Genomic DNA, 25,968 nt, shown 5'->3' with positions numbered 1-25,968 from the left:
AATGCATTTCGAACATTTCTGCAACCCACAATGCAGCGCAAAACATTATTTGCAAAATTCACAAGTGATGCAGTTTTTTTGTCCGCCATTGTATATCACACTGGTAGCTTACAGCAAAATAAAACTACTGATTTATTTTGCTGAAATGGGCTATTATTAAACCATAAAGCCCATTTCAGAGGTCGGGGATAAAATAAGATAAATAGTTTTGTTGCTATCGGCTAGACAGGAAATATAACTAAAAATAAAAAAATAAAGACGTATCCTTTTTTTCCCATTTCATAAATTTTAATTACATCTCCGATGTTGTAGCCTGTAGTAAATATTCATTGTAATATTGCTTTGGTTATCGAGGAGAAAGAGCAATCATCCATGCACAAATATACGCTGGTTCAGATAAAATATATACGAAATAATTAAAATTAGTTCCCAGATAAACTGTTATGTTACTTTCAAGCAGGCTATAAATTAAATATTAAAATACAGAATTGGGCATACGTCAGTTTACCGACAAGAGAATAAATAACACATAATAACGTTATGTAAATATAAAAATTAATAAAGTATGATCATGAAATTCACTTCAAGATTTAAACTATGCAAATTATTTCTCGATAAACTATTGAAAAGATCTAAACTTCCCAAACACTTCCTTGTCATTTTACAAATATACGTGATCCAATTCCAATCTCAATGATGTCCATTTCCACTTACAGTCGGCCAGGTCCCAATTATCGGTTGATTCAACCACTGCTAAATCTCAGTTCCACTAGTTATTCGGCGTACTATTCCTTTCGCTTCAAAAGTGGTACTTGTGCAAATGTCCGCTCTGATTCTCTGTCAGAGACTTAATAATTTAGAATCTCCTCTTTCCGATGTTCTTTGGCTTAAAATCGCTCTACCCCAATTATATCAAATTCATCTGTTGTCTCTATCGATTTCCCGATTCCACTAATCACTAGGAACTCTTGACTTTCTTTGAAGCTCGACTTTCTCCAGTCCAACTTTCTTAACAGTGAGCTAAATTTCCTTGGCGAATTTAATGTTCACAACTTCAGTTTTCAGTCTTCTAGTCACACGACCCAACTGGTCCAGATGCTGAGGCTTTTGCAATTATTAATCACTTATTAATGACATCGCACATATTGTTCATTTACCTACCAGAATACTAGACAATACTAACCACACTGCCAATACTCTTGATTTCTTTTTATCACGAACAACCGTTCCAAATACAAGGTTGAAGTCGGTGATCCTCTAGGCACCTCAGATAACATCTTGGTGATAGTCTCTTTTCAAATGCAACCTTTCTCCCGCTGCCTTACGGAGCCTCTAGTTGTTTGGAATTACAAGAATGCCAGATGAGATGATCTGCAAAAGATATGTTGTTCTTTTCCTTGGTTGGATAACTGTTTTAAATCTTCTGATGTCAACGTTTGCTCAGATCTGTCAGTGAAATTATTCTTGTAGGATGAAATCCTTTATTTCAAGCTCAACATTAAAATCTAATCGTATAATCTTGGTTTTCCAATAAATGCGCTAAGGTTATTCAAGATAAGAATGTTGGAAATCGTAATAGGTTTTCCTCCAAATCTCCGGGTACATTTTCTACCCACAAAGCTCGCAACAGTTGTAAAGCAGTTATTAATCAATCCAAGCTAGATTTTGAAAAGGCTAAGAGTAGAAAACGGTAGTCGAGCATTCTGGTCTCTTGCGAAAGCTACTGGCAGCAGCTTTTGCCAACCTGTACTCCAACCTCACTTAGAACCTGATGATTCTATTGCCACCTCAGCTAAGCATAAATGCGACCTGCTAACATCCTATTTTTCTTCTAAATCGAGTATTGACGATCTTGGTAAACTACCTCCTGCCATTCTCATTACATTACATTCAATGCCTCCTCTAGTCTTCCGTCAAAAGAATTTCAGGAGAATTTTGATTACTGTTAATGACAAGAAAGCTTCAGATCCTGATGGTCTTTCTCCGCTTTTTTTAAAACCTGTGCTCCTGAGTTTGCTCTTATTCTGTGTCGCTTTTCTAAGCTTTCTCATTTCACTAGGGCAGCGTTTCCCAAACTGTGTGCCGCGGCGTCCCAGGGTGCCACAGCAAACTCACAGGAGCGCCGCGGGATATTATAATTTTCGAGGGAACCACAGCTATACTCGACATCTGTCGGACACCGCGCGAACTGCTAGCTCGAGGTAGTTCACAGTTTCGACATTTCTTATTAAGCTGTTTGGTACCTAATTGCTTAATAAACGGTACTGTTATGTATTTATTTTGGCCTAGGGGCGCTTTGAAAAAAAATTACTGAGACACTAAGATCGCCGTGAACCGAGAAAGTTTGGGAACCTCTGCACTAGTGTCTTTCCTACCGCTTGGAAATTTGCTCATATCCAGCCAGTTGCTAAAAAAGGTAAAAAGCCTCTCCCATCCCATTGTACTTACTTCTACTCTTTCTAAAGTAACGGAGAAATCGTTTAACTCAAACTCTTAACGCATCTTGAGATCTTACATGTAATCAATGATTTCCAGACATGGATTCCATCAGTGTTGATCCTAATGATATATTGTGGTATGTTACCCATTTGGAGAAATTCAATGAATAAATTTGTTGAAACTCATGTAGTTGCTCTTGATATTTCAATTACTTTTGACCGTGTATGGCATAAAGGCTTTCTAAATATGTTTCTATCTTATGTTTTGCCGACTGGTTTTGTAACTGGGTATCCAGTTTTTCTCTGACTGCTCACTGCAGGTGATGGTAGATGGCTGGTTCTCTGTCTTCTAACTTCTCCAATAACGCTGGTGTTTTCCAAGGTTCAGTTCTTTCTCCCAGTCTTTTCCTCTTATACATATGTATATTAATGATCTTCTTTCATTGATTGTAAATCCTATCTATAGTTTCAGAAACTGTGCTCTGCATTAACAGATTCAATTTCTGGAATATCCACTACAATTTTTTTAAATGCTGATCATCAATTAATTATCAGTGGGAAATAAATTAGTTAAGATAATATATTTTATTATTATTTTTTTACTTGATTTGAATCCTTCAGAAACTCAGTATCCTGTTTTATATCTCGCAAAAAAAATTCTTCTATTCCTATGCTTTTATTCTGGGTTTTCTCTTTCGTTCTGTTCGTTATTTTTCTTCTAAACATCTACTCACTCTTACAAATCTCAAATTCGCCCTACTATGGAATATTGTTTCCACACGTATAAAAAAACGCGTACAGCATCTATATGGAGCACCCAAAACTTTTCTGTCTTCTAGACTCCATTAAAAATAAGGTAGTTAAGTTAATTAATGACCTGTCTCTTACTTCCCATGTAATTATGTATTAACAGTACCCACGGAATTATCTATAGATAATTTCATGGGTACTGTTCTTCTGAATTGGCTTCTATAATCTCCACTACTCTCTCTTAAAAACCGAATACGTGCCGCAACCAGTCAACATTCTTTTACTGCTGAACTCGAAACTCACAGCCCACGCCAGTGGAACATGACTTTTTGTCCAGAAAACAGCAGATCGACCGCTGAACGTAAGCAATTTAGAGACACACGGCGAAATATGGCCTAAGTTGTTGATGGGCCTAACACCTTAAACAACTGACTAAACTCAGAGAACCAACTTTTCGTTGTCCTCATTTATTCTTTCAACTTCCGTTTTCTAGAACAAACTCCCTTCATGCATTTCTTGAAATTAAAATTCTCAGAAGAAGTCTAATGTCAACAAGTATCTTCTTTCATCTTTTCGACTCACGTATGGTAGTAAGTACTATAGGTTTTAATACCTTTTCGTGTTTGGGGTTTTCATAAAGAAAAATGGCATATAACCCAACGTCTGTTTAAAAATAAAAAAAAAAAAAAAACACTCACCATTCTGTTTGAATGCACTGCACTTTAGTGAATAACGAAACACGCACACGTTCATTTTTGCTGGTAACGTAATCAGTGAATAAGTGTAGGAAACCCCCCTTTTTCTTTTAAATTTTGTGTGGTGAGTAAACTTCAATAATATGTACTCTATACTTTGAGATACTTCCGTTCGGTGCTGCTTCTCTCGGCACATTTGCCCTCATCATTATTGATTAGATGCACCTCACTTTGAGTGGTCACGTCTTCATTGAAAGTTATGTCATCTGAAATGTCAGAAACACACAAACTATCTTGAAATTGCCACTCAAACACCGGCGTGACATCTGCGGTTCTTAACCACTTCAGTTACATTCTTCGGCCCATAGAGAAACTGAAGACCACTTTGTAAAATGCTGACATTCAAAATAAACCTGAAAAGCCTTTCATTCAGTGATCATTTTGTAACCTACACAGACGACATTACTGTAGGAATCGTTTAGTAATAACGCTAAATTAACATGCATGCTTTACTAAAGTAAACATCTTGGCATTTCTGTGTTTTTATTTTTCATTCTGTCAAATTTTCGAAATAATCTCATAGGCTGCATCAACCCAGAATTATTTGCATCTTTCAGGTTGTGTGTTGCATATATAACTTTCAGAGCATCCCAACAATCCGTTTCACTTATTTACTTATAAAAGTTAGTGTTATCAATAAATTCAGGACATTAAAAATAAGTTTTTGAATAGTACAATCGTATCTTTTTGGACTGTTCCTCCCATATAAAAAAATTTCTCGACTGATACAAAATAAGTTTCTTTTTGTGCATCAAACTGAACATTGTGCTGGAGAAATGAAACAGAATTAATATATCAAGCACATTCTAATTCAAACTACTGGCTTCTGTAATTTATCCTTTTTTCCTGTTGTAACTGTTAATGCAGGATGGCACAAGTAAGACAGGTCTGACTGTTATTATATAACACTAGCATTTTAAAAAGGGCACTGTTTCTTGTTAAACAGTAACAAACAATAGAAAAATTTCGACCCGTGTTATTTGTGGCACACTGAATTATTTATGAATAAAACAAAGAAAAACTTAAATCTTGTTGATAGTGATTGATTAATTGTACAGCTTAAGCATGAAGTACTGTTTGATTATCTATTCAATCCTTAGCAAAGCTTATCTTAGTACTCACCTCTGAGATCCGTATGGGTTAAGGTTAAAATTACATGAAAGGACAATAAAAAGAGAGTAAAACCGAAAGTTCCATTACATTAATAGATTAATTAATTTAAAACATATCCCTAGAAAGAGGGAGTGCACAACCTTTTCCTGGTTGTCATTTAAAAGCCAAGAGCTAGACGTGAAGCTTTCGATGTCGTCGTTATCAGTTGGTCAACTGATGACGACGACATCGTCATCAGTTGGAAAGGTGATGGCCTCCCTCTTCCTAGGGATGTGTTTTAAATTAATTAATCTATTAATGTAATGGAACTTTCGGTTTTACTATCTTTTTACCCTCCTTTTAACCTCCTTGTAATTTTAACCTTAACCAATACGGATCTCAGAGGTGAGTACTAAGATAATAAGCTTTGCTTGTTATCTTAGTACTTAGTAATCTTTTCTTATATTTACTAATCTTTTCTTATATTTACTAAAATGGTTTTAGTTATTTTGATATTTTCAAATTTCCCTGTAAGATGCATCTATTACGACATGAATTTTAGATGCATCTTGTAATAATTGTTTATTCTTATTCTTGAGATGTACTTTAAAATAGATGTTATTATTCATTATATATCGGAATGCTCTTACAATATTCGTACAGTAATTGCGCTGAAACGGAAACAGCAAAGCGAGTTTTATTTAAATTTTTGTTCCATACCTAAAACGAAATCTTTATATCTCAAAACGGTATCTGTTTCGACATGTTTAGAATTGACTTAGTGTGTCTCATTAACTGATCTAAATCGCCCCATATCAATGCAAACATTCCTTTAATGTGATTGGAGATGAAAAGGGTTGCACCGGACTGTTGACACTATTTATACTATAAATTTAATCGAACGGTGCCTGTAGAAAATCATAAAAAAAAACACGAATTTCTTTTTTCATCGTGGTAAATTCAAAAAAGAATTATATCATATATACCATAATAATGACGAAAATAATCATGGAAGTTGCATTATACTTGTGCACTTGTATACCGATGTCTTCCTCACTGACCTTGGGACAGAATAATATATATTTTTTTTAAATACAACAACGTGTTGGGTTCACCTTTGTGAATATCGAAATCTGAAAAATCTGGATTTCAGAAATAAACTTCAGAAATCGTTGAAGTGTAATGTTAGGCAAAATATTATGAGCATATGTTCAAAACTCCAAGGAACATTCGACACGATTGCCTGTAAAATTAACAACATTAAACTAATGGAAACGTTAAGTAACCGCCATTACACTTTCGCTCAAGTACAAACACATGTCAAATATCTAAAAATAAAATGGAAGAATAAACAAAGAAATTCCCAACTGAAATGCTTTATCACTTGACTATCCTAACTAACGGAAATAGATTACAAATTAAAAAAAAAAATAAATGAAAAATCATTCACCTACACTAACTTTATTTTAAATGCTACAGTATTTTGTTAGAGCTTATTCCTCTTTAACAAGAAACAACGAAATTCCTCCTTAACAAGAGGAATTTCATTGTCCCGGACAGGTTATTTTGGCTCTAGATTACAATGACGAAGTTCTCAATAATAATTTATCATTTTAATTATTATTATAGACGTTGATGCGTACATTCTCTCATACTTCCCTGAGATCTCTCGCATAAATACGAATAATTGTTTACATTTTATTTTATTGTTAGATTTATATAATATACTCAGTTTTTCACCTTCTCTAAAATTGAATTCTTGTTTTTCTTTTTTATTATTCTTCTTACTTTCCTTTGCTCCTTGTAGAATTGGGAACAATACATTGACCGCTACACACAACATGTCTATTTTCGTGTGTGTGCGTAAACAATCTGCATCTGCAGCGAAAAGTTGTCCGGCCAAGAATTGTCAACTTAAACAGATTTATGGTGTCCAACATATATGAATGGTAAACGATGGAACTTAAAGGAAATGCATCAAGTTTCAGGAAATTTCAATAAAATTTATGACTTTTACAAGAAGTTTCATGTGTTACGTCAGAAGATCGTGCTTTTGGACACAAGGGACCGGTAGTATGTCTTTCAGTCATGCTATATTGGTGTGCAGGTTCCTCCCAGCAGCCCCGACACCTTTCGCCCAAGAACCGTTCCACAGGTGCTGCTGGCTAGCATTTCTGGGTATGTCAGCTCTGACACATTATTACTTCGACATCAACTACCCGCTCTTGAGTTCTAAATTCGGGAAGTTTCCATATTACAGAAATCCCAAGTATTCCAGAATATAATAGCAGTTTTACAAGATATTTCCTCTCCTAGATATGACCAATGATTTTTTCCCTTAATTTAATTATTTAAACCATTGTTTTATTTCTCAACTGTGTTGCTTCTTTGTGAATAATGTTATCCGATAAGTTTGGCTTAATTTTCTTTCATTGTCCACTTTGGCACTGCGGTATTTCCTTGTTCGTCTTTCTTTAATCTTTTTAAAGGTCTTCCGCTCCTCTTTCTTAACATTCTGGTATTATCAGTATGGTAAGCCAGCCACGCCGTTATATTACTCGATGCACTGTAAATGTTTACCTCGAAAATTTTCGCTGCATTTGTGTCATGGATTTTTCTAATGAAGTCCTTTTAATCCAGTCTAGTTATGGGTATTAATACTGTTCCTGTACGAAATAAGGATTTTACCCCTGGGATTAATGCGAGCTTAGTTTCAACATCGGTATGTTTTATATTGCTCAGCTTAAGAACTTGATCTAATTAATCCTCACCCTGTAGTTGATTTGTCACGATATTGCCAAATCATATTTACACGATCCTTCCGGAACGCATTGGAATTCTTGGAAATAACCCTTACACAATATATGGAATTCTTATGTGAGGGTTATTTTACTACTGTTCCTTTGGTCCTGCAGCATTTTCCATCACCTTGTAATATATCTCTTTTATTTCATTCATTCAATTACTTTATTGTTAAAATATATCATTCTTTTTAGCACAGAAAAATCAACAAGCGTTATATCCAAATTATCTACTTTTTTACTGCACAATTTCTGAATTAGGCTCAGGATAAAATTATTAGTTCATTACTGGAGCTATTATTCAGAGCGATAAATTTTAATGAATGCTTCTTTCCTGGAATGAAAATAACCGCTTTATGACAATCATCATGAGGTAGCTGGAGGTGTCTACAGTGATATTCCCTACCAGCCAAACGATATGGGGGTGCATTTCGTATCGCGGAGTAGGTCACCTGCAGTTTATAAAAGGTTCCGTAAATGCCAATGCATATCTGGCTATATGGGAAGGCAAATTTCTGCCAACCATTAGAGACCATTTCAACCTGCAAGTAACTGTATCTTTCAGGACGACTCTTCTCCTTGTCATCGGGCTTCATTTCTGCATTAGAGGTTCCACAGTAATGTGTTTACATGTGTTACAGGTGAAAAATTGTTGGAAGACGGTCCACTATAACTCTTAGTTGGCCCGGAAACAGCCCGGACCTGAATCCTATAGCGAACTGTTGGTATGCATCGTGTGGAATCTGCAGTTGCCAGAAAGAAACCAAAGACTCTTCGTGAACTTCATAATTCATGTTTGGAACCACGAACTATCAGTTGATTATCTTCAGAAATTGATCTTGTCAATGCCACGACGGTGTGCTGCTATCATCAGGGCCGGAGGCAGCTCAACTAAATATTATTTTGCACCTGGTGAACTTTTCATTTTGTTTTCCATTTAAAATGATAAACTGAAGCAAATTGAGGGCTTCTGATAACATTTCAGCCATAATTGTCGTGTTTACTAAAACTGTTGTATAAAGGTTGCAAATGCTCATTTGGGAATATTTTGAGAGCACCTGCCAAATATTACTTAGCTTTGCCTTATCTATTAATAATTATCTTTTGTTTATATTTCTGTTTGTGATGCTAATCATTAATGCAGCATACCATCGCGAGAAGGGGTTAGAAATTTGAAATCCCTAGGTGATGCACCTTTTTTGAACACCAGTGTATTTACTAAAATTTAAATTAAACTAACCGTGATATAATTAAATAATGATTTACTAAAGTACACATTATTGCACCACGTTAAAGAAACCGTTGAACTGCTACAAGTATTTCTGAAGTGGTACTTACTGCTACTAAACATACACCAAAAATTAAAAATAAAAGAGGAAAAACCTTCAGAAAAAAAATAGTAAACTTAAGAATTCAGAATAAATAAGCAGGAATCTACACTCATTTTATGTTCTTTTTTTTTTTCAGTTTGCGTTTGGTTTTATAAATTAAAATTATAATTTATATTTAATTTGTAATTTTGTCTTCCTTTGTAATTTTAGTTATAGATTTTGCAGTTTTGTTTTCCTTGTCTGTTGGCTTCGGTCGGCATAGAAATTTGAATTTCGTCTTTTCAGTTGCGCACTTCCTCCGTCGTTATCGGGTTAACTACGTTTAAGACATATTTTCCATTGCTGTGTCTTGATCGCTCGGAATGGATACCTATGGTTCTTTTTCCGTCAGCAAGCCATGAGAGAAATTATCGTGATTTGGAGAATTTTCATAGGGCCGATGTTCCTTTGAAGAAGTGGTTGTTCACCGTGGTACACCCCCCCCCCCAAACGTTTTGTATCGTAATATTGTTCTTGCTTTTGAATTCGCGAGATGCAATATTATAATATTAAAACATTTCTTCACTATTTAATTATCTCTTTGGCTGGAACTCATTATTTCTGTTTATGAATATATCTCTATTCATGACAAATCTTGAACTGGACGTTCAACGCTTTCGACTGTCGGAAACATTATTGTTCAATTTCATACCGGATGATCGCTGCCAAACAGGGTTTATGTGGTGTCATTTTGCTATACGTTCTCGGCAAAAAAAAAAGCTGAACTAAAATCTCTGTTTTGTAGCGTTCATATGGTTTCTCACTCTGCCCTTGAAGGCTTCTCTTTGCCTCGTCAATATAGATCATCACATCGCTTACAATCAGCTTTATAAATCACCAAATCCTGGACATTTCCTGGTGGAGCATTTTACCCGAGGAAATATAGTCTGCAGTTTCTTATCTAGCAACTGTCTACGCTGCTTTAACGTTCTGGTCTATTTTCTACGAAATTCCGGGACAGACGGGCAACAGCAGTGCGCTCACTATTGTGAAGTCCTTTTGGCGTGGTCACTTTCTACTTCAAGAGCAATTTAACAAAGGGGTAAAGACTATTTAAATGACTCAAATACCTTTTTTTTTTTTTGTTCTCTGGGGTTATCGTAAAAACCTTATCGATAAATCGTTTCCACACCTAAATTTGATAAAATCGGTTTCTCCTTAAACCTCTGACTTTCACAAATTTGTTCCTGGATTGGCAAGATGTGCACTTACTGGTGACCCCATGGCCAAACCACATATCCTTGTACAATAATAGTATAAAAAAGGCGGTGTTCTTTAACCACAACTTTACAGCTTTACAAATATCAGTAATATTGAGTTTCATCTTCTCAGAGATCCCCAGGAACTTTAAAGTACCACACACCTTACAGTCTGGCTTAATGGCATGCGAAACCAGATCGACGGACATTAGTAATTTTTTCTCTCTGTTATTCAAGTTCTGAACATATACAAACTGAGTTTGAACTAACGGAGTCTCCAGAATTTCTCATATTGGTGAGAAATTCTGAATATTTTGATATTTGAATATTTGAATTCTGAATATTTTTCTGATATATTTTGCCAACTAGAATTGGATATACATGTATCATTAAATTAAGTGACTTCCTGAAACATGTAACTTTCAATAAATATCATTGCCCATATTTGATGGAAGAGTTCAACTTACTTTCTATACCCACGATGGGACTGCGTTTGATTATTTTATAATTACTATTATTGTCTCTCAGTGACATCAAAATTTTGTTGTTAATAGTTCCATGAGGGAAGTTGTGTGCCCTTTATTAGCTGCTGGAATGATGATTTCCTGATCGTGTTTCAAAGTTTGTAACGGTATTATTTTATTTATACAGATTTTATCGGTTTACAGCTTTTGAATATTAATTGTTTAAAAATCATTAAGTTTTATTTTAGGTAGTGGATTTGTTCATTTAATATATATGTTGATTACGGTTCAGTCGGTGATTAGGTAGAAGTAACACATGTCATGCTCCAGACCTCACGTTATTTTTTCAACAGAAATAAAAATCTTGCAATGATAGAACTACAGTTTTGTGGAAAATATTAATGTAAATTTTATTTTATATTCACATTTTCTCTTCATTCTGATGTATTTAAATTCATTTTTTATGAAATAAACTTATTCATTTTATAAGATGAACCCAGAGATCGGGATATTCACAGCACTCGAAATTCATGATAATAATTCTGATCGTATTATTCGTTTACCAAGAACTGCAATCAGTTTTAACTGTGTGCATGGAGCATTTAATATTTTCTTACTTTGTAACGGATTATTCATTTGGAATATTCTTAAAAGATTTAATTGTAGACAACAGTTCCAGGTGCACCTAAAATCTAACAACAAAACCTTATTTTTGCATTATTATGTGGTATGGAACAAAAAAACCCAGTATTTTAGTTTTTCGTATACATCATTAGGATAATTTTTATTAAGAAATAATTGCAAATAGAAGTGTGCGAGTATATTTTGAAACGAAGGGTTCATTTGAATACTTATATAATTTTATATAATTTTAAAACATATCATTAAATTAAATACAAAAGAGTTCAATTTGTGTTAAAGCTGTATTTTAAGCTGTATAATGCTATATTGAATATTTTCTGTTATATCTTTTGCTGAGTCATATACCAATACAACAACAACGCTTTCGCATATGAAAAGAATAAAAAATGAGCTAAAAGAAAGAGAAAATTCATATTCGAGGAATGGGAACGGTATTATAATATATATATATATATACAGTATATATATAATTATGTAATATCATATAATATTACACGCCATAAATCACGTAAAACGAATAGCTCTCTATCAAGAACTATTAATTATGGGCTGGCTGTTGAAAAAAAAAAAAAATAAAATAAAGCATGGAGTGATTGAAATATGTATTACTTTTTTTCATTTTGTTCAACTTTATTTGGGATAAGGTTTGAAACGTATCCAGGCTGCGCTATTTTTATTATACTTACTTCAGTCACACTAACGGTTGCAAATAGTGGTTATGAGCAGGTGGATAGTCCATGATAAAGCAATTATAGAGTTAAAACTGTACACAATTATACAGTCCCATGCCATAAAAGCAGAAATAATAATAATAAATAAAACGAATAAATAAATAAATAAATAATAATAAAATTAAAGTTTTTCTAATCGAAACTCTGATTTTAAACATCATTATATCCCAGTTACGAAGGAAATTTCTTGCAAACATTATTTGTCTGCATTTTCAGGTGTTTATAACATGGCCGTAAGCGATGATCTCGTAACTTCTTCAATTGCCTTAGAAATTTACGTAAAATTCATTCTTGAGTTAACTAAACATTTTTAGCAAACTTCATGTAAGAAAAGTTCCTCTTGAGGTCTTCTGAAGTAGTTTGAAAACCCCCAATTCTCTGTTCTCAGCCCTATTTGTCTTTCCTTCAGGCAATACGAACATTACCCAAGAGACCATTAAAGTTTACATCTGGGGAGTTTTCAAGATGCTCTTTCCGCAGAATAGATCTCACTCTCAGCCTCAACAGTTTTAGTATATATGTTCAAGAAATAAAAAAAGTAACTTCTACATTCTTCAAAATTTCACATACGGGGTTAATTTTATGACTAAATAAATAAATATCAATTTTCTTAAAACGGAAACGTTCCATATAATACTTCCTTATTTCTCATAACGCTTTTTTCTTTTTAAATTTCGTAATTGAGAAAGATGTTATTTATATTGCACAGATCCTAAGCCTCTTCATTAAACAAACTTCAGTATATACAACGAAACCGGTTACACGATTCTGCGATTCTTTTAAAACCTCAAAGTGATGATCATGGTGTTTTCTTATTAGAAGGATATTTAGAAAACAGAATTTTGCCAAATATCATCTTGCAGGTCCATTAGTGTACATTGCTATTTCATATCAATTCCTAACTTAAGTACATAAAGCTGTGTTTTTGTACATTCATTTGTTTAGTCAATATCAACAGACCCATAAATTATGACTTCTAGAATATGCACTTTTACTGCGCAAATTCCTATAAAAACTGTAACTTTCTCTGAAGTGTCGAGGAATATAAACTGAAAATGTATTTTATTCGTCATTCTTCAACTCTTTTTAGGCTTGAGAGACTTCATTAGCTCTTAAGAAAGCTATTTGAAAGTCTTCACCCGATATTCGTTTGAATGACAACATGCGTATACAGAGAAGTTATAATTGAGATGCGTCACTCTGGCGGCTTATAGATGACAAACCATGAATCCTCCACAGATGAGATCTTTCGGATAAAGACCGTCTATACCATTTCGAAAGTAATGGAGCAAAAAGTTGTAAGGTACATTTTGCCCTTCATTCAATCAGTATGCAAAGTAAATCTCATGACATGACGTGGTTAGTGACCATCGCTTCTTAGATGCGATAAAAACTTACAAAAAACAGTATCTCATATTTGTAGACAAGATCACATATCTCTGTTAGGATTCTGACTCCTAATCTCTTTCTCTTGATAGAAGAACGTCACAAATGTTGCTTCCTGTGCATAAAAAACTGGATTTTTTCTTTCGCTTTCAGCGTTACTTTTCTTTTAACAACTACTCACTCTGTACAAGTCCGTCCAACCACCACGGAATATTGTTCCCACATTTCGGATGGTACCAACGAAACTTTTCTCACGCTTCTTAACTCCATTCAAAAGAGGGCAGTCAGGCTAAGTAATAGCCCATCTCTCACAAAGTCTCCCCAGTCTCTCTCATCGACGTTCAGTTTTTGTTGCATACCTTTTCTACAGATATTTATATGGGTAATGTTGTGAAATGGCATCTGTAATTCCCCTACTCTCTTCCAAATCAGCCCGAACACACGCCCAAACAGTCAACGTCCATGTACTCTGCAACTCTGAACTCACAGAATCAAGTTTTCTGTTCCTCATTTATCCTTTTTATTTCTGTTTTCTGGAACAATCTTCATTCACATACATTTTCTGAAAATTGTAATCTACAGAAATTCTAGTTTAATGTCAACATGTTTCTTCTGTCTTCTCAGTTTTAAACTCATGAATATTAGTACTATAGGTACAAATATCTTTCGTGTTTGGGATTTTCTTGAAAAACGTTGTACCCAAAATCCATCACTGCACTGTAAATGAAAATGCACTCTCCTAGAAAAGCTCTTTCACCAAAAATTGCCTTATTTGTATCTACCAGTGATTTAGTAACGTCAACACCAGTAACTAAAAAAAAAGAAAAAGAAAACTCCTTGTTTTACACTAGATTTTTCCAAATTTTCATGCTTTGCGTCCCCTCAAATTATTTAATAAATTTCTAACTCCACTTCCAGAACAAGTGCAAATAAAAAAAAATTGACATAATTTCTAAAACCGCGGAAGCTCTCCGATTTTAAATTCGACGGTACTACAAGCAAAGGATTAGAAAAAAGTTTGTTCATATTTCGTTACTAAAGTGTTTCATACAAACAACGCACCCCGCACTTTGTGAACTTCTGCCTTATACTGTAATACATACCTTGAAGTACAGAACCAAATTTTATTACGCATAATTAATGACACGATGACACGATGAATTTTATGTTTCATTTAGCTAAACACAGAAACAAGTGCACATTAATCATCTTGTGGAATTATTTCTTAATTAAAAAGGAATGAAGAAATGCAAGAACACCATTTTCTTATATTATATACTTGAGAAAATGACATTCTTTTGTTTATCCTTACTGAGTTTATCAGAATCTTTTTTGCCACTTTGAAATTTTTGCGTAGTTTTTCGTAAATTAAAATATTTTTCTAGACTGCCGTGTGCTTCTAAGATGCAAAAGAACTGAATAAACAGCAGACGTGAATAATTTAGTGTTCGTTTGTAATAGACAATGAAGCCATGACATATCATTTTTGGCTTATTTAAAAATTCTGTATTTTTTGTAGTATTTTCAGGGAACTTCTTACACAATAACAAAATAAGGTTACTGTCGAACACCTTTTAAATGTTACCAATAAACCGTTACCAATAAAATAAATCTTACGGCATGCGTGCCAAAAATAAATCGAAACAAAAAATAAAAGCAATTTTCGTGTGCCAAAAAACTTAAAAATGGCAAAACTAGTAAACAGTTTATTTATATTACAAATAGATAACTACACTTGAAATTTTTTAGTGAGAACTACGTTTCTGCTTAAATCTGTGCACAATTACCCTTCGGCTTTTGGCAATAGATGGCGCTGATAGTACATAAAATTTACTTTTCAAATAAACATCTCTTTTTTTGTTTGTTTTTTGTTAATAATATGAACAATTAATTGGTGGCTACGTGCCTTTATAATGATGAATTAGCCACTTCCAAAGTGGACTGAGCTACAGTTGCTCGTGGAGTTTCGCCTAAAGCAGGCGTTTGAAGTACGACATAGTGGGGCCTATTAAGAAATACGTCATGCCGGTATTTCTATAAAATCCAGCAGGTGCAGTAATTACTACAGCAAGATTTACTCACAGCAAAACGCGTTCGCTAGGTGAGAATCTGCGAACATAGAGCAAGACTACAATTGGTTGTATGTGCTTTGGAAGGACAATGCCATTTTAAGTTGAAAGGGACGCCTTCATTTTTACAACTGGCAACACCATCAACACTGTGTCGAATCTGCTCAATAGGCAGATTCGCCATCCAAATTTATCGTTCCAAGAAGTTCTTTTTCACACATCCAGAGACAACTCCCTTCGAATATGATTCCATTACAAATACCAATGTTTGTTAACTTTCGTGGCGAAAGATTTCAGACTGTCACTTAGTTTGAAATCCACTGGTGATGCAGCGCTTTGCATACAGTGGATACACTATTACTGCCCAAGAACATGACTACAATATGACCTGAATATGACTCAATTACACCAGCTGTTGTGCACTAACGTTCTTGGAGAAAGATTTCTGAACATCACTTAGTCTGAGTATGTTGCTGTAGATGAAACGCTTTGCGCACAGTACACACACTGAAAACTGCGCATTCAAGTTCGCGAACCTCTTTATCAACTGTGACATAGTTTTTCTATAAAACACAAAGAAACCCTTAGACCCCATTATCCTTGGGTTATGCTCAATTTCGGAATGGCTAACTACTACAATCCCGCCACTTACATTCTGCTTACTTATGAGGTGTCTGGAGGGCTTCAGAATGTTAAATATCTCCTATCTGTAATACGCTAAGTCCGGCCCTCTGGCATCCATTCAGTTGTTTACTCGCTGATTTTGTTTACGGGCGAAATATCGATTGTAAAAGACGTTTCAAATCTCTACAACTTGTTTTATGCCACACCACTTTGTTAAAGCGCTGCCCTCTATATTATTTGCATAAAATGTGCTAATTCGTTAATATCCCATACTTCTGGAATCTAGTATTTCGTGCCTTTAATTTTGTCTCATTGTGAGGGAAGGGTTGCGGTTGAATTTGCGAGATTCTTCATCCAAATGTTTAAACATTACTTTAAAATTATTTAATAATCGAATAAATCTGAATTCGAATTCGATTTAATAATCGAATAGATCTCAATTCGAATTCTCTTATTACATAAATTATTTAATAATCTAATAAATCTTTTCATTTAACAAAGTAAATAAAAAGGCAAAACGAGAGGCACAAAATATTAGGAAAACAATTGACATATTTGTTTCATTACATAAATAAAAATGAGGAGTGTTTAGAAGGTAGAAACTTCATCGAATAACTACTTCAAATTTTTCTAATGTTTCCAGAAACAAAAATTAACCAGAGTTAAATATAGAAGAAAGCAGTTATTAAAATAAATGGAATTCCTTAGGAATTCCATTAAAAAGATAAACATAAGATTCCGGAAAGTACTTTTTTCTTATAACTTATGGCTTTTACTTTATATTCGTTAACTTTGAAAACGAGGACAGTTAATTAGATTGCTTTGTAATGAAACACCTTCGTTTTCTGAAGAGCTTAGAAAACGAAGAGTTTCCTAACCTCATAAGAGTCCAAAGAGTTCCTTTCTTTACTGTTTCTCCTTCATAAGAGAAGTGGCTCATTTACCAAAGAATACGTTTAGAATGACACCATCAAAACAGCGCTCTTATATGTAGTTTCATTCGAGCACATATTCATTGACATCATTCAAAAGCACATTTCTGTAAAGAGGATGCTCCAACTGAACATCGCCCCATTACATCTTGAACATCTGAGTCTAGACAAGTAACCGATAAATCTTCTTCTAAGTCAGGGGTTCTCAACCAAAAGCATAACGCTAAATGATGGATTTTTCTGAATTTTATATTCAGGACTAATAAAATAATTCTCCATTTAATTGCAATAATAATAAAAGGTTTCGTTTTTTCGTTTTTGGACCGTGGGGCCGAGGAATACTTTTAAAGTATTGACTAATTTTTCTAAAAACTGAAGATTTTCATACAAATTAAAATTTGGTATTAAATTATTAGTTAAGAATAGTTGCCATAGGCTTAAGTGGCGCCGAATATTAGTTAGTTTTCTTTAAGCTCTTTCGTAATAAATATCTAATATTATACTTTACTGTACATATTCGACGGTGCATTCAGTACTCGATAATCAAATTTCAAGATTTAAAGCAGTGATAATATTTTTTTCTTGTAGCTGCAAATTTCGGCATTTCACTATTAATACGTTTCTTATTTCTGCCAAGTAATCTGTACTTATAGTTACTGATGTCATAACCTCAGAAGTGGACGATTCGTTAATTCCTGGACAATGTGGTATAACTGAACAGATAACGTTTCCTCAGTTTAAGTAGGAGGACTGTCTAAGTGGCCTAAAAGCGATTTCGGATTCTGAGGTAATGTCAGTTTGAATAACATTTAGCCAAAATATTATTCACACAATATTTTAAATCTTAATAATTCCCAAATAAGCAAAATAAAGCTTTATGTTCAAGCAGATTAAGTATATTAGTTCTATACAGAATACAGCTGTAGTGAGATCTTGCAGGCTGTTCCAATAAGCCTGAAGCAACGTTGATGTTAAAAAGTTCGCAATAAGGAACTCCAACAGGCACAGGGTGGAGACCAATTTATTTTCCCAATAAGCTACAATACGAGCAAAGATTTCGGAAAGTGCTTTTTTCTTATAAATTATGGCTTTTATCCTATATTCGTTAACTTTGAAAACGAGGACAGTTAATTAAATTGCTTTGTAATGAAACACCTTCGTTATAATGCGCTTCTTTGAAGAGGATTATAGGATTGCAGGGATTTGCAACTTTATTGAAAGAAACTGGAGTTAGTTTGATCTAGCGTTGCACTCGTTCATTATCCAGCTGTACTGCATACGTTTAATGCACTTTACGGTAACGTGGCTTCAAGTGATTTCGTCATGTATAACAAGGATACCACCATCAGTTATTTAGAATAAGTTCTGAGGCACCTAAGATCAAGAAACGTCAAACATTTTAGCTGTAAAATTACGTGTGCCTTGTGAACATCTTTTCTCGTACGAGGGATGAATACCCTGAATTTCCGGAAGAAAAAAAAAGGAAAAAAATTCAATTCTCGACAACCCTGAACGGGTCTTCCTCAGCAGATGGTGTGAAAAAAAAAAAAAAAAAAAAAAAAACACAAACACATAAAAGGTTTCTTCTTCAGTCCGGGCAGCTATCAAAACCTGGCTTTTTGCACAGTATGGGAATGAGCAGTGGTTGGAACCACTGTGCTAGCTTCCAGGATGAACACAGCAGCAGAATGTGCCTTATGTACCATTCTACCAGAAATCAAAATCAATTATTTAGTTTCAACGAAAAAAACAAAGACATGCATGAGACGTACAGATAATTACTATTTGTGTATTAAGAGCTAGGGAAGATAACCCATGAAATATTAGTATTTATTGTCTTCTCTGGTCAGTTTTCCTGTTTATTGGGCAAAACATATCCGTTTCCATGAGATGAACCCAAGTCGCCCGAGACCAAATTATTCAGCCACGGTATGGAAAATCTAATAAAAAATGGATAATATGGTTGTGTGTCCAGCGAATTTAGAGAATCGATTAGCCGTACGGAAAAGATGATGTTTATTCACAGAAGACAAATTATAATGAAAACAAAATGTACATTCATCAAGCATTTCTGTGAATTCTGAAGGAAACAGAGTTCGGCAAGGAATAATTCCAAACCTTGCATGGTATGCTTCACATGATACTGCACCTGAGAGGTCTCTACGCTGGAATATTAGTACTGAGAATTGGAATGTTTCCAATTCCTGGCGCTGCAACGCCACTTCTTCACTGAACGCACTTTCATTAGAAGTATTATCATCTAATACCATCTTTAAACACACATCAGTGAAACAAAATCAGATTACCTTTTTATCATCGCAGTTATTGAATGCACAAATTGCACCTGCACTGCATTAGGCGAAGCTAACACGCAATGTAGCAGTCATGTAAAGAATTTAAACATCACAACAGAGAAAGTCCAGAACTTAATGTGCAGTGTTCGCTTAACGCGAAGCTCCTCCTATTTATTTTTTTATTTAATTTTTTTTTGAAAACGATGAATTTCCAGATTTTGAAGAAAACCTAATACAATTTTCTAACGGAATATCCCACGTTTCGGGATATTCAATTAGATGGAATATCCCACATTTTGGCAGCATTGTTCGAGAAAGATTGAGACGTAATTGTCACTCTCGCTGAACTAGTAGCGAGTGATCCACCAGACTTTGAAATTTTTGTAAGGCATGCAAAGTATGAAGCATATAAAGGTGACCTTATACTGAATGAATTTAAAGACCACTCATCATTCCAGCTTTCATCATCACCAGTCCAGACAATGATTGGGCGTTGAAAGAGTTGGTTAATCAATGGATGTATGGACTACAAAATAGAGATCTATCAGATTGCTGCTACTCATAATAAAGTCTCCACATTTTTTTCTGAATTAGAATTATACTCACTTATCTGCTCACTACATAAATAATTAACTAAATAAATAAATGTATATATTTTTATATAAAATCTTGTTAACCATTCTCAAACATCCTCTGCTAAATCGCATCTTTTAGAATCCGTAGTATAATTTAATAATTAAGCTGAAATTTCGCACTTTTAGCAGGATTGCTTAAACAACGGATGTGATTGAAAATCTGGTGTAGTTTCTCTTTCTTTTAGCTTTTTTTTTCTCTCTCAGAGACCATTTTCTATAAGGATTCCATTGAGAGATCGTAATAAAAGCTTTTATTAATTAACATATACATAAATCTAAGACATACTGTAAGAGAACGCCACAATCTGACATTAAGTGTGAAAATTATTTTCCAATAAACCTAATGAGTATTTCTACAAATTCGGGGTCTCTAAATTTATGTTAATCTATAATTTAACTAAAAATTTGACAAGTGAGTTCCTGAAGGTAGTAAGACTGATGGGCAGGAATTTACATAGCGAATTTCTGACAGTCGCTTCAAGGAAACGCGAGGGGAGACAACAGTTTAGCCTGTCCTGCGATTCCGACTTAAACTGAGTCTTCTGTCACCAGACGGAGCGACGTGTATTCCACGGGAACGCGCTGTCCACCAGAAGGATCCGAAGATGCCGAGGACGCCATTTGGCTTTAAATTCGAGATGACGGGTACCATCGGCAACGGATGAGTCGTCTGAACTGTGTAGCAGTGAAAGTGAATGGCCAGATGAGAACAAGAAGTGCAAATCGGTTAGAGAAGACTGGACCATCCGTCCTCACCTGCTGTCTCTATCAAAGATTCAGAGTGCCAATTGCCGTATTAGTGAAGGACTTTTATCATTTTTTTTCAAGATGAACTGCTGTAACTTTTTTTATAAATAAAAGAGGTTTATATTAGCTGAAAACACTCGATCCTACTTGACGTGATGCATTTTAGTAACTCGGATTTACCTGAAATCTTTATTACAAGAATGGGCTTCATACCTTTCAACTATCTGAGCTTACTTTTTTGGAAAGACACTCAACGGATACCATCCAAGACTATTCAGGATCTTTGTGTAGCCTTCTATACCACAATGTGTTTAAAGATCGATAGGAGTTTGTTTTCTCCCACGGAAAGTGCTTCTATCCACTAACTGAAGAAGTGACAAGGACCATACATGGACAACTTGCAAAGTACCAAAGAAATCTGCTCAGCTGATGTCTTTTTACAAGAAATTTAGATTTCGGTGGAGTCCAGTCTCTGTACAAACATCTCGCCAAATTCGTATGTGTAAATCAAATAAAAATGAACTGATTGTTTAAGCAGCCTCGTTTCATTTTATCTCTCATAGAAACATACATCTTAAAATCTCTCATATGAAGCACACATAACTTACGTCACACTTTTTTCCGTAAATAAAACAAGGACATAAGAACAAAAAGAAATTTATCATGGTTTTTGCATTAAGATATTGTTACAGCTGTTAATCAGATTGGAAAGAAAATAATGTAATTTTAAGTCTTAAAATTGTATTCATTCACGTTACAAATAGAAGTCGTCTGGCCTAATTTTATTGTTATTTCATGTTTCTCTTGTTGTAGAATGAAGAAATAAGGAACGGCAGAAGTTGAGCCTCACTTAAATATAGATAAAATTCACACATGCCATTAAATACTTAATTTGTTCAAAAGACAGTCAAGAGTTACTGAACAACGAAAGCCATGTACAACCTTTATGGACAACGTGCATTAAGTAATTTAATATTCGGAAATATGAGCGGTGGTTTCCAAAGTTCCGATATAGGCATTTTGGTTTTTTTTCTATTCACTTCATTCTAGCTGATCAATATTGAAATTCTGCGAGCTTTTTTGGAAGTGGATCCTAGGACTTCAACTCGAGAAATTGACTAAAGCCCCAATTCAATACAAAGTAGCTGTGTTCACCTAGAAACAACTTGACTAGAAAATAGTGAGTTTCAACTTGAAGTTGACAAAATGCAACAAATTATTTGTTCATCTCTCAGGACACGACAAGCTGGTGAGCTATGTTTGAATTGAACTGCGAGAAACAGAAGTGTGCTGCATGCCAAGGCAGTAGTTAGATCGCAAAAAACAATAAAAGAAAGCTCCTTTTGTGTCCAGAAATTGCCTTGCATCCACCAAAGGTTATGATTTCATGTTTTGAATACTAAGAATATAATTCATTATGAGCTGTTATGATTGCGAAGCTGGAGTCATTTTCTGCTAAACAATATTATCAACAGCTGGTTCTTTTAAGCCAAAGCATAATTTGGGGGGTTTGGGGGATTGCTTTGGCGAATCTAAGAGTGTACAACACCACCAGCGTAACGTTAGACCTCATATAAAAAAAAGAAGGAAAAAGCTTTAACTGTCAACGGAATTTTGTTGACAGTTAGAGCTCCAAACCCTCCAGACACCACTTCTCCAGATTTTTGTACGGAAGAGGATTACTTTTAATCCTAATGCAACTAAAACTGATTTTTGTTTCATTAGAGCCAACCAAATCTGACTAATGGGGCTGTCCAGAATTTAGTGAAAAGAACGGATCAACAGAAAACGAGAGAAAAACTATAGTGTTATCAGACTCATTTCTAATAAAAGTACAGAATAAAAAATACATTACTTTCTTTCCGTCCTGATAATATATATTGAGAGATATAATATCTTTTTGATAAACAAGTTCATAACTTATCTAAATAAAAAATATTACTAATAATTTGTATTTAGAAAATAGTTTTCTGAAGTTGATAGAAATAGTGATTTCTCATTTATACTTTGATTGCAAAATAGCCTGCTACTAGGGTACAGACCGCCTAAAGAAATTCAAATGGTTTCAATGGTATGCGTTATTTGAAAGGCTTGTTGGGTTGAGGAATATTAGGATAATACGATCTCGACGTTTACAATTTACAATTAAAAAAATGATGCTTTTTCCTAAACTTGGAAACTGTTTTCCACATCTGGTAAAAAAAATAAAATTCTAGTACATGAAGTACTCTTTTTTTTAAATGGGATAAATTCGTTTAAATTAACGAAGTCGCCAGCTACCTGTCACTGTCACGATATTTCCCCGTACATTATATATAAACTTCGAATTAAGTAATAAAGAATAAAATGTGAAATCTGAATATCCAAATCTTTATTTATGGTATACATGTTCAGAACTTATATTAATTTCAGCAAAATATATTTTAAATTATGAGCTATATTATTGTACCTTAAAGAAGTTATGAACTATATTTTTATGAATTATTCTATTTACGATCTATATTTTTATGAATATTCTCTGTTATTTAATGTAAGTTCTGAAAATGAATACCATAAATAAAGACTTGGATAGTAAAACTATTTAAACTGAGATTTCATATTATTTCGATCTAAATTACCTAATTTGAAGTTTATAATGTAATACCGTTACAGTTGAAAGCTTACATTTACCTATTATTGATTTCGTTAATTAAAATGAAATTTTCCCTTTATAAAAAAAAGCACTTCATGCATTTGGCGTTTTATTTTCTTTAACAGATCTGGAAAATAATTTTCCAAATTTCAAAAACAGCATCCTTTTTTATTTGTAAATGTCCAAATCGTATTTTCTCAATATTCTTTAGTCCAGACGATGCAGTAACATCGTATGGGCTAAAGGATTTAGAAAGGTTAGGCAGATGGGCTGAGAAATGGCAATTGAAGTTTAACATTGATAAATGCAAAGATTCTTCCTCAGTCCACACACATGAAGGGGCACAAATTAAAATTGAGGAAGAACATTATGCAGAATAGATGTGGGGAAGTTTGCCTTTAGCCAGCGGGTGGTTGATTGCTGGAACAAACTTCCATCTGTTGTTGTGGAAGCTCAAATAAATTCAAGAAAGAACTAAAAAAATATTGGAGGGAATGAATAGGTTGCATTTTTTGACCAATGCTGTATAAGCTTGTTTTCTTTCTTGCCTAATGCTATTTCCGCCATCTTGATTTCTTTCTTGCGTCGGGCTGTATTCTAGTACTACAGTAGGTTATGCCTCATTTCACAATCACCAAATTCTTAAAGAAAAATTAAAACTGTTTTTATATGTCACATTTTAAAGGAATTTGAAATTATTGCAGATTTCCTTTGTGTTCATAGAATAAAATATGTTTAATTTCTGGATTGAACTACTTTACTGTTTTTGACCAATAAATTAAGAAAGAAATCAAAATTTAAAATAATTCATGAATTCAGATCTCAGATTTCATGAAATCTGAATATTAGCATACGAACAGAACTCAGATTCTCTGGCCTAACCTCCTTGAAATATAGGCAAAAGAAATTACATATTTTGTTCTTTATGGTATAGTTTATATCATTTCAATATTAACAGAAATCTTTACATCACCGCAGTGATTGAACTTTATTTATTTTAATGGCAGCGCGAAAAAATCTTTACTGTTCTGAAAACCCCCTTACTGGAAACTGCGTTACAAGGAATGAATTTATTACAACTGGGATATATGATACGTTCTTTCTTCTTATTCCCAATACACAGATCTGTTATAAATCTTAGTCTTTCTTTTCTGTGCTTTCCTTTGAAATTTTCGTAAGTACTCCTCGCGAATTTCTTTTGTTAGCATTCTATTAAAATTCTTCCAGCTGTTTTCATTTTGTTTTTCATAAAACCTTTCGAAGTCAATAATTATTCATACTGAAAATGTTTCATGATCTACATTTCTTCCCTTTTTACATAGGTTAATTTTCAGTTTGAGTTCTCGTATGTACTTCTAGATTTTTTTGATAAAAATATCTCTGGATATTCCATTTAGTTTCGCAACTTATTTTTTTCGATTTCGCTAACTTATATTGTCTAGCCATTTCCTATACACACTGTCCCTACTAAAGATTAAGGGACATCCCTTCTAATAAGAAATACGCAAACATTTTGACCTATAAAAAGACGACCAGCATGGAACTCATTTCAACGTGTACGACAAAAGACGAGCACAACGAGACAGTTAACGAAGTTTCAGAGAAGAAAGGTAGTGTCATCTGAAAAATTATCAGTAGTCAGGAATTAAAATCTTTGAGGTCTACATTGGCAGCGTGCTTAATGAATGGAAGTTCAGCGGTGAAAATTAGCTGAAGGAACGAGAAAGTTGCATAAAATTCTTATTGACAAGAGCGGCACAGCACGACACTTCATTTTAGTTACTTTATAAAACCCACCACATTCTAGAGAAGAGCTGCAGCCAACGTTACTGAACTGTAAATCAATAGAAATAGGTCCTAGGTAGCGACTAATAACAGTACACGCATTTCGAGTCAAATGCTTCAGTATGAAGGATACCTGAGGAGCAATTACTAGTGAAGCGTGGTGTCCCATCTCTGAAATTCGGAGGAAGAACTATCAATGGCTGAAAGTGTTTCTCTTGGAATGGACGACTAAGAGAATTGGTCGAAGTGCATGGAATCATGGATGCTGCGTCCTATGCTGATATCCCAGATAATTCTGTGCATTCTACACTGTAGTGATAAATATCTAGATGCGGCCTTTAAACATTTCAAAACGATAATTCTGAGACAAAAAGTAACGCCAGAGCAGAGCACCGATGTTAACCCAATTGATCATCTTTGTGATGAAACGGAATGCAAAATCAAACAAGGACAAGACTGGATTTGTTTGATCTTGGTCTGCCTAATTCTGTATCTCTCTTCGCTAATGAAACTCTTGAATGCTTTTAAAGAGGAGTGGGATGCAGGATCACCAGTTTATATAAGAAATTAATAGAAACTCTTCTACGAGGCAGTCATTGAGGCTAATGATGAACCAAGGTAC

General features: G+C 34.2%; 1 protein-coding gene across 1 annotated transcript in view; it reads left to right on the top strand.

Moving 5' to 3' along the window:
- LOC150091105 (neuroligin-4, X-linked-like) overlaps window positions 1–21,413 on the top strand; it is a 641,407-nt gene extending 619,994 nt beyond the window's left edge. The window contains exon 8 of the mRNA XM_090374313.1: window positions 20,641–21,413. Within this exon, the coding sequence (XP_090230439.1) occupies window positions 20,641–20,719 (79 nt within the window). The 3' untranslated portion in view covers window positions 20,720–21,413. The remainder of the gene's footprint in view (window positions 1–20,640) is intronic.
- The last annotated feature ends 4,555 nt before the right edge of the window (window positions 21,414–25,968 follow it).

The sequence above is a fragment of the Mastigoproctus giganteus genome, chromosome 1 (assembly GCF_048544385.1).
Source record: "Mastigoproctus giganteus isolate SK-2022 chromosome 1, ASM4854438v1, whole genome shotgun sequence".
Lineage (NCBI taxonomy): Eukaryota > Metazoa > Arthropoda > Arachnida > Uropygi > Thelyphonidae > Mastigoproctus > Mastigoproctus giganteus.
The sequence above is the reverse complement of the archived record's forward strand: the minus strand, read 5'-3'. Positions and strand labels throughout refer to the sequence as shown.